At 41.8% G+C, this 10,647-nt stretch overlaps 1 protein-coding gene across 1 annotated transcript; it reads left to right on the top strand.

The window, feature by feature from the left end:
- Positions 1 to 1,785: 1,785 nt before the first annotated feature.
- On the top strand, positions 1,786 to 8,938 carry LOC121551203 (galectin-3-binding protein A). Its single transcript, XM_041863757.2, has 6 exons — positions 1,786 to 1,972; positions 4,528 to 4,622; positions 5,351 to 5,560; positions 6,126 to 6,257; positions 6,554 to 6,842; positions 7,601 to 8,938. The coding sequence occupies exons 2-6, from the start codon at positions 4,541 to 4,543 to the stop codon at positions 8,688 to 8,690; spliced, it is 1,803 nt and encodes a 600-aa protein (XP_041719691.1). The 5' UTR covers positions 1,786 to 1,972; positions 4,528 to 4,540; the 3' UTR covers positions 8,691 to 8,938.
- Positions 8,939 to 10,647: the final 1,709 nt, after the last annotated feature.

Here is a 10,647-nt window from a genome sequence, read left to right on the forward strand (position 1 = left end):
TCACTAAAGTAGCAACATTTTATTCTACACAAAAATGACCATGCTGTAGCAAAGTATCCAATAAAAAAATAATTAGTTTTGTGAAATACCTGCATTAAATAAGGCAACTGTGTCATACAGTCTATAATGCACTGTGCTATTTCTACTCCATACATTGTATAGTCACCTGGAATGCATTTCAATGAACAGGTGTGCATTCTTAAAAGTTAATTTGTGGAATGTATTTCCTTCTTAATGCGTTTGAGCCAATCAGTTGTGGTGTGACAAGGTATACAGAACATAGCTCTATTTGGTAAAAGACCAAGTCCCTATTATGGCAAGAACAGCTCAAATAAGCAAAGAGAAACAACAGTCCATCATTACTTTAAGCAATGAAGGTCAGTCAATACGGAAAATGTCAAGAACTTTGAAAGTTTCTTCAATTGCAGTCGCAAAAACCATCAAGCGCTATGATGAAACTGGCTCTCATGAGGTCCGCCACAGGAATGGAAGACCCAGAGTTACCAGCCTCAGAGTTACCAGCCTCAGAAATTGCAGCCCAAATAAATGCTTCACAGAGTTCAAGTAACAGACACATCTCAACATCAACTGTTCAGAGAGAACTGTGTGAATCAGGCCTTCATGGTGTGGTGGATATTTTAAATACTATCAAATGAGGAGAGGCAAACTTATCACACAAGTCAGAGTTATACTTAAACTAAATCTTTATTAAAATAACTTATCGATAAGGGAGCTGGTCGCAATACCCACACAACCAAGTGGAAAGAGTGAGAGCCCAACGAACAGGAAATGTCTTATATAGTGGCCCTAAAAATGCTTAGTCATGGCTGGTTCCACCCCCTACCCGGCAGATCAGGAGCTACCTTGTTTTCTTCTATGTGTATCGGGTCATAGTGCACAAACAAGTGATAACGTTAGTTCCGTTACTACTCTTATCTCCACACAGCTGCGCCCTTGGAAGATAGTAAAAGACAGGATGAACTGAAAAACTGTGGTCACTCTGAGGCTTTTTGCCGTGTGACCAGGTTACTCAGAAGCAACGAGAAATTGAAACAATACAGGTCTATCTGTTCCTCAAGTTGATCTCTATCCCATGTCCTTGACTACACGCCCAGACCAGCTGCAGGGAGCTAGAGGGAACCATCCTTATGAAAAGCACAGCATCGGTAGTTAAGAAATGTCTCTACTACTGTTAAGCCTATTCATTGTTAACTATTCATATTAAACAAATCAGGTAAATACATGATCTTTCTCTCACAATGGTCGAATTGCTGCATAGAAACCACTACTAAAGGACATCAATAATAAGAAGAGACCTGCTTGGGCCAAGAAACATGAGCAATGGACATTAGACTGGTGGAAATGTGTCCTTTGGTCTGGAGTCTAAATTTGTTGGAAAAGCATTCCAGGTGAAGCTGGTTGAGAGAATGCCAAGAGTGTGCAAAGCTGTCATCAAGGCAAAGGGTGGTTATTTGAAGAATCTCAAATATAAAAATATTTTTGGATTTGTTTAACACTTTTTTGGTTACTACATGATTCCATATGTGTTATTTCATAGTTTTGATGTCTTCACTATTATTCTACAATGTAAAAAATAGTAAGAATTAAGAAAAACCCTCAAAATTGGCTATATCGTAAAAAATGTGCTTTAAGGTTAGGGTTAGGCATTAGGGTTAGCAGTGAGGTTAAGGTTAGGTTTAAGGTTAGGGTTAGGTTTCTAATCTGATTTTATGACTTTGTGGCTGTGCCAGCTAGTGCCTACTCTGCCTAGCTGCCTCCTGGGCAAGATTCATGACAATAAATGCTAACCAGACCCCCTGTGATTTCACAAGAAACGAAACATAGAGAATCCATTTGCGAAAGTTCAGTTTTCATTACATTAGCAAATACTTCCACCCCTGTGGCTATATAAGCAGTGGAATTTCATTAGGGTTTTAAAAGAACCACGACGCACACAGCAAGACACCAAGAGGTAAGACATTTGAGAATCAGAATGTCATCTGTGGAAAAGCCAAAATTAACTATTGTCCTCAGTGCTGCATAAACAATACTGTTTGATTTTATTAGATATACTTGATTGTCTCTTGTACACATACATTTACTTTATGTATAGAAAATGGACTCCGTTAGAAATCAACAAAATGTGATATGATGTATTATCAATACAATGTATGGAGTGGAAATAGCACAGTGCATTGTAGACTGTATGATCCAGTTGCCTTATTGAATGCAGGTATTTGAAGTGAAGCATTAGATTTTTTGCAGATACAGCATTACCTGTATTTTTGTGTAGAATAACATTTTGCTATTTTAGTACAAAAAAATGAAATGCAATTGTAATTAATGTATTGCATCAGCTAAAACGATTAATGGTGGTTGTTATTGTTGGGGAAGATGGTATAATATATAGACATTAAAGCTTTATGCCAATGGTTTTGCTCATGGACGTTGTGAGGTGGGCATATTTAAGCATGAAACACACTGAGAATCGCACTGCCGATAATAGTGGGAGGACGTTCCTTCTCTTGCTAGAACAAACGCGGTACGTACTACGTACTGACCCGGTAGCGACGAACCTGCCGTTTCTACTTGTAGAATCGCAATGCTTGTCAGTATCAAACAACTTTCGCAATGCTCGTCAGTGTCAAACAACTTGACTTTGAGCCAATCAGAGAGCCACAGGAGTGACAACAAACAGGAAAAAGAGGCATCCACGGTTAAATGTCATGAGCCAGTCACACTCCATATACAGTGCCGTGAAAAAGTATTTGCCCCCTTTCTAATTTTCTCTACTTTTGCATATTTCTGATACTGAATGTTATCAGATCTTCAACCAAAACCTAATATTAGATCAAGGGAACCTGAGTGAACAAACAACACAACAATGACATACTTATTTCATTTATTTAATAAACAAAGTTATGCAACACCCAATTCCCCTGTGTGAAAAAGTAATTGCCCCCTTACACTCATTAACTGGTTGTGCCACCTTTAGCTGCAATGAATCCAACCAAACGCTTCCTGTAGTTGTTGATCAGTCTCTCACGTCTCTGTGGAGGAATTTTGGCCCACTCTTCCATGCAGAACTGCTGTAACTCAGCGACAATTGTGGGTTTTCAAGCATGAACTGCTCGTTTCAAGTCCTGCCACAACATCTCAATTGGGATTAGGTCTGGACGTTGACTAGGCCATTACAAAACTTCACATTTGTTGCATTTTAGCCATTTTCATGTAGACTTGATTGTGTGTTTTGGAGTATTGTCTTGCTGCATGACCCAGATGTGCTTCAGCTTCAGCTCACAGACGGATGGCCTGACATTCTCCTGTATATTTAACTGATACAGAGCAGAATTCATGGTTCCTTCTATTAAGGCAAGTCGTCCAGGTCCTGAGGCAGCAAAGCATCCCCAAACCTTCACACTACCACCACCATGCTTGACCGTTGGTATGAGGTTCTTAATGTGGAATGCAGTGTTTGGTTTTCGGCAGGCATAATGGAACCCATGTCGTCCAAAAAGTTATACTGTTGGATCATCTGTCCATAGAACATTCTTCCAAGAGTCTTGATGATCACCCACGTGCTTCCAGGTGCTTTTTGGCAAACTTGAGTCAACTTTTTGGATAATAATAATAATAATAATAATATGCCATTTATGGGTAACATTATGCCTTTGCTGTGTGAACACAAAATAAACTGCCTTCCTACACTCTGTTCAGAGGTGCTAAGTACTGTCGGCAGTCAGTGATGTAAAGTACTTAAGTAGTTTTTTTGGGTATCAGTACTTTACTTTATATTTTATATTTTGACAACTTTTACTTTTACTTCACTACATTCTTAAAGAAAATGATGTACATTTTAATCCATACATTTACCGTGACACCCAAAAGTACTCATTACATTTTGAATGCTTAGCAGGACAGGAACATTTTCTAATTCACACACTTATCAAGAGAACATCCCTGGTCATCCCTACTGCCTCTGATCTTGCGGACTCACTAAACACATGCTTCGTTTGTAAATTATCTCTGAGTGTTGGAGCATGCACCCTGGCTATTCATCAATTAAAAAATCAAGAAAATGATGCCGTCTGGTTTGCTTTATATAAGGAATTTGAAATTAGTTATACTTTAACTTTTGATACTTAAGTATATTTTAGCAATTACATTTACTTTTGATATTTAAGTATATTTAAAACCAAATACTTGTATACTTTTACTAAAGTAGTATTTTACTGTGTGACTTTCACTTTTACTTGAGTCATTTTCTATTAAGGTATCTTTACTTTTACTAAAGGATGAAAATGGTGTACTTTTTCCCACCACTGTCGGCAGGCAAACTTTTACAATCCTACCGGTGTGTCTGAGCTATAATTAGGGGACCCATGTTGCCTCAAGAGCACCCCCAGAGGCAAAAGTTCTGTATAGCCTATTTAATATGGTTTATACCTTAAGGCAAAACCTGGACTGTATGATTCCTCTTCCATTTCCCTCTTTTTCTATTGCTTATCTGTTTGTCAATTTCCCAAGCTGGCTGGTGAAAATGCAGAAGCGTGGAATCACTCTGTGGCTGCTGTTGCTTCTCCAAGTCCCTGGACTAGACTCTGCAACATGGAATCTATTCAGTGAGTTCAATTTAGCCTGGTTTGTACTATGTTGTCAACTCCTACAGTCATTGGCATGCCAAAGGCCATGGCCATACAGCACAAACAGATCTGGGACCAGGATAAGTTCAGTTAGCCAAAGGCACAATGAAATCTGATATTCCCCTATCACAATTAAATTTTTTTAGTCATTTAGCAGACGCTCTTATCCAGAGCGACTCATAAGCAATTAGGGTTAAGTGCCTTGCTTAAGGGCACATCGACAGATTTTTCACCTAGTCGGCTCGGGGATTAGAACCAGGGACCTTTCGGTTACTGGCACAACGCTCTTACCCACTAAGCTACCTGCCACCTGTATTAAGTAATGTTAGTTTGTGAATGACAATGACATTATGTTTTAATAGCAGACTTTCCAATGTATCAGGTATTGGCCAATCATGTAGTGTACTCCTCAAGTTCCTGTCACAATTACTGTTACACATGTTTGTTTGTGAATGACACTGTTAGTAGGACAATGACATGATATTTTTATAGTAGACTTTCCAATGAATCAGGAATAGGCCAATCATGTAGTGTACTCCTCAAGTTCCTGTTTGCAAAACACAAACACGTTGGTTCATGCTTTGTACTGTAGTCTAATAGAAATGTAAGCAAACAGCATAGTTGCATAAATCCGTGGTCGGTTGTAGCTCATCAGTCCAATTTCTAAACTGACTAACTTAAGATCCTCACCCTCTCTGTGCTCACAGGTAAGTCCTCGACAGAGCCCCCACAGGAGGGTGAGGTGAGGCTGGTGGGGGGTAAACAGGACTCAGAGGGTCGAGTGGAGGTGTACCACGAGGGGAAATGGGGGACCGTCTGTGACGATGGCTGGGACCTGGCCGAGGCTCAGGTGGTGTGTCGTCAGCTGAAGTTCCCTGGCGTTATATCTGCTGTCACTGGAGGGACTTATGGAGAGGGTGAGTATCTTACAAAGGGTCATGTTCACTAGGCACAAAATGGAAGAAAATGGACTGAAACAGGGAGGAACTACCTGGGTCGTATTCACTAGGCACAAAATGGAAGAAAAAAACAGAGTGAAATGGGGAGGTACTATCAGATCTTGTGCAATAAGGAACGCTCCTTTTCATTTTCTGTCAGCACAACAATCTGAAACCTTTTGCTACAGTTTGCCTGATGAATATGACTCCTTGCATGAGTTTGCCACCAGGAGGCAGTGGAACAAAATAAGTATTAGTAGCATTGTCAATAACTGAATCCCAAATCAAACCTCAACAACCCCTACCCCCTAGGGACTTTTGTAAAAATATGAGGGGATTGAATAAGTGTTAGCAATATGACCACAAGGAATTTGGGATTCTTGGAGGGAGCAAGTTCAGATAGGCAGTGATTTGTGGGAATGGCAGGCAGCACCAGCAGAAAGAGTCAACTAACATAATTTAATACACCACAATATAATATTTTGCATATTTCTGCACATGATTTTGCTTGCTCTTTGTTTATCCTCTGTTTTGTGTATCCAAGGATCGGGTTCAATCTGGTTGGATGATATGAACTGCAAAGGAACCGAGAAGTCCCTGTCCAGCTGTCCTTTCAAGGGCTGGGCGTTGACCGACTGTTCCCACAAGGAGGACGCAGGGGTCGTTTGTGAGAGAGGTACTACACTTTTCCCTGATTCCTTTGCTCCTATCTCCTCGTCTCCTTCTGAAAAGTCTCCACGCCTCCCAAATACATTTGAGATTCACCCAGTGTGTCTGCAGACCCTGTTTGACCAAGGGTTAGGGAAGAAACATACATTTTAACCCATAAAAACTACACAAGGTTATTTTCCTGGTTAAATAAAGGGATGAATTAATACATGTTCCACTGAAACTAAAATACACACTATCAGCCCTACATATTCCTACTAATCATGTACAGTCCTAATCATGTGCATTCCTCATACTGTACAGGCACAGATTTGACCAGTGACACAGCCCATTTCCTGGACCACAGTCTGGGCCTGTCAGATGACCTGGGCGAGCTGTTTGACCGTGGGGATGACTGTGACTTCCTCATCGCATTCCAGAGCCCCACAGGGAACAGAGATGGGGAGGGGAAGTTGGAGGTGGAGGAGAGGAACATCTGCACCCACAAACTGATCCTCTCTCTCTACCCACACTTCAACATCACCAATGGGTCCAGTAGCCTCTCCGTAGAGATTAGCCAAGCCTGCAGCCCCCATGTCACCAGCTTCATCAGGTACTAGTCTATGACCCTTAACAGGTGCTATTTAGATATACTGTATGTTTATTGGATTAAATACATACACAAGAATGTTGTATGTCTTAAAGGGGAAGTTCAGTATTTTACAACAATGTTAGATGGTTCCTTACCCTGAATGTAGGCTGTTGGCCAGGAGAAACTGTAATCCGTGGATGCATTTTCTTTGAACAGCTGCTACAAACTTCTAGCTAACAATCAATGGAAGTGATAGGGGTATCTGTGCAATTTTAAAATGTCATAGCCAAATCAGCTCAAATCAACTTAATTTTTGGTTTGAAATTTCTTTAAAAAGTGATTTGGCCTTCTTCTTTTTTTTTTTTTTTTTACATTGCATGGATACCCCTATCACTCCCATTGATTTTAAGCTAGCGGTGGCTAAAGTAAGCTGAAGTTTGTACTGGCTGTTTTAAAGAAAACCTAACCATGGATTACAGTTTGTCCTGGCCCATAGACTAATTTCATCCAACATGAAGTTGTAAAATGCAGAACTTACCGCACCGTACACCCCAAAATCCAAATGTGTCAGATGATTTTAGACCTCAAAAGTAGACTGTAAAGATGAATCCATGTCTCGTTGCATCAATTGTGTAGATCCAGGGTGATTGTGCCTCACTTAAAGCACAGTTTCTCTCTATCCAACACCACTGGCTGAATTTCCTTTTTAGCTATGGTATCTCCTAAAAATGTTTGAATAAAAGTTAATTTATTTAAATGTCCTTGCTCTGGTTCTCTAGGTACCTTTACACCCACAAGATCGACGTGACCGTCTCCTCCGCCCAGTGCCTCCACAAGCTGGCTTCAAAGTTCGGGGTGAAACGGCTGATGCAGGACACCGGCAGGCTCTTCACCGTACTCCTCCCTGAGGACCCCTCCTTCCACACCCAGGCCTCTCTGTACCAGTACTCCGTCCAGACCGGGGACCTGCTGCTTAAGGAGAACTGCCTGCAGTACCTGGCCTGGAACTGCGAGGCTCTGATCAACTCCCCGGCCTGGAGTGACCTCTCCGCAGACTTCCTGATGGCCCTCTTGGCACGCTCTGACCTAGTGATACCGGACGAGGGGTTCCTCCTGCAAGCGCTGGAGAGTTGGATCATAGAGAAGGGTGACTCGACTGGCACCAAGAGCCAGGTGGCCCTGTTAGGCCACATCCGCTTCCCGATGATCCCCGCCGAGAAGCTCTACGACCTGCAGTTTACCTCGGAGCTCTACAGGAGCCACGAGAAGCTCTATCGTCTCAGCATGCTCAGAGGCTTCCAGTTCAACGCCTTGCCATTCGAAACTCTGAGGAAGCACAAAAGCAGCGAGAGTGAAGAAGAGCACGATTACTATCCCAGGATCTACACTGCTGAGCCATGGAGCTTCACCATCAACTCAACCAACAAGGAGCCACCACGCCAAGTTATTCGATATGATTACAACAGACGCTACAGCCACTACCAAAATTATTACCCCACTCCAGCCACAGACTATGGCAAGTCATTCACCACACCAAACCACAATAGTGTGATTTACCAGACCAAAGGCACCAACCCCCTCAGTTGGTCAGCAAGAGTCTTTAAGAAACAAGGAGAATGTTCCAGGTGTATTTCCTTCCCCACTGCCAGCCTCTCTCTCCAAAGCAGCCTTAGACACCAAAACCAGACCAACAGTGTTCGCTTCAGCAACCGACTGCTCCTAACATGCGAGGGCAGGTATGTCTTTCACGTACAGGACTTCAAGAACAACATGGCCCAGATCCCTACTAACATCAGTCTGGCCCTGTCCTACCCCTGTCCTAAAGGCCAGTATGACTTTCGCTTCGTGGTGAGACCAGAATACATTTGATAGCACTGCCTGGCACAGATGCAACAATGCTCCTAACACACATCAAAAAATCAAATAATGATGTCCCTGTTGCCAATCAATTGCTTATTTTATCTATACAAGAGTTTGAAATTAGGGTACTGTAGTTTTGGAAATGTGTGATTGATTTGATTATAACATTTTGTTGATTTGCTGAAAGCAAGTATTAAGTATTACGCAAAAACTGTAACATCTACGCTTGCACTTGAATAAAGGCATTTTAACATACAGGGATGTGGATTATGTCCCCCCCCCCAGATGATGGCTAGTGCTTCCCATAGAGATAGCTAGAGGACTCTAGTGCCCAAAATCCTGTTTTACCATGGCCAGCGCCATTGAGGACTGTCACCATTTTGAAGTAGTCTACTGGGTGGGTGGGACTTCCTGTGGCTTAAGGAAGGATCACTTAATTCCAATCAGGTCATCAGGAGGGATCAGCCAATGAATTAAAGTTGTGAGCAAATATTCCATAACGGAAGGTGGTAGTTAATCGGACACGTTGGCTATATACCTGTTCAAACAACACACTCCAGGTGGCAGTATGCACCCTTTCAATTTGTTTTCCAACTCATAGAAGTAGTAGAAGAAGAAAACGGACTACTTCAAAATGGAGATGGCCTCAATGGTGCTGCCAGTGCTCTCACAGAGATCATAATAGGACAGATTCAAAGATGGACCATGTCTGTTATTCCTCCACAGGATGGGGTCATTCCTTCAATCATATTTTTACATTTACATTTTAGTCATTTAGCAGACGCTCTTATCCAGAGCGACTTACAGTTAGTGCATACATTTTCATACTGGCCCCCCGTGGGAAACGAACCCACAACCCTGGCGTTGCAAGCGCCATGCTCTACCAACTGAGCTACAGGGGACCATATTCAGTTGTAAATGGTCCATATGGAGGTTGAATTGGGTTAAAAGGTATGAGTTCCTCTTTGACCAAACTACTCTCTGACCTCTCTGAGACTTCACTCACATTTTCGGGTAAGTGACCATAATTTTCGGCAACCATAACATACTGCTGACTTGTCAGATGGGAAAGTCCCTTTCTGACCTTAAAGTCAATCTCTCTGTGTAGGGTATGATGACATAGTGATTAATCGGTTGCAGAATGGTTTTATATGGGCTATGATGAGAACAGAGTTTTTCTAATCAAATCACATAGATTTAAACTCCTGGAATAACTCCTGGCCCTATAGGGAGGATGAAACCCCTGTCAAAAATCAAATCAAAGTTTATTGGTCGAGTACACCCAACGCTTCATTTGTAAATTGGGAGGTGCCGGAACAAAAAGTGAGCGCGAGAGGAGGGTGACCTGGGGAGCGCTGAGGTACCGGAACGCATGAGGGGAAATAAATATCCTTTATAATAAAGCATTGCGCGCATATCATCGCATTTACGTAGTGGCATAGAGCAGTAGAGTAGAGGCACTTACCGAAGTTGCACACATGGGGAACATTTTAGTATCCTAGGGTCAAGGGAAAATGTGGCCTTTTATAAACGCATTTCATGCAATTCTACATAATTTGGCAGAATATTTTTTAATACCGCACAAATTATTGAAATGACAGGCTACTTTGACAATGACGAACTGAGAATCTGAGATCAATAAAAACGACCTTGAATCCATCAATAGCATAGGCCTAGGTGTGTGGAGACATATTGTAGGCTACACTATGAGGAGGAAATTATCATCCTAAAAATGCTATCCAGTTTTACTGACTCACCCAATCATGCGCAGATCACTCGCTGGTGATGGCAGATGAGTTCGTGCCAAAAGCCTATCTCTCTTGTTTTACTGTGTAAAACAATATTTGGAAGTTTATCAAATATTTTGTTAACCTACAGCAGACAGATTAGAGTCTTCTCTTTTCAGCAGGAGCCATATTGTTTCCAACCTATGTTTTCATGCGATTGCTTTTTAAATATTGCGAAA

The sequence above is a fragment of the Coregonus clupeaformis genome, unplaced genomic scaffold, assembly GCF_020615455.1.
Source record: "Coregonus clupeaformis isolate EN_2021a unplaced genomic scaffold, ASM2061545v1 scaf0047, whole genome shotgun sequence".
Lineage (NCBI taxonomy): Eukaryota > Metazoa > Chordata > Actinopteri > Salmoniformes > Salmonidae > Coregonus > Coregonus clupeaformis.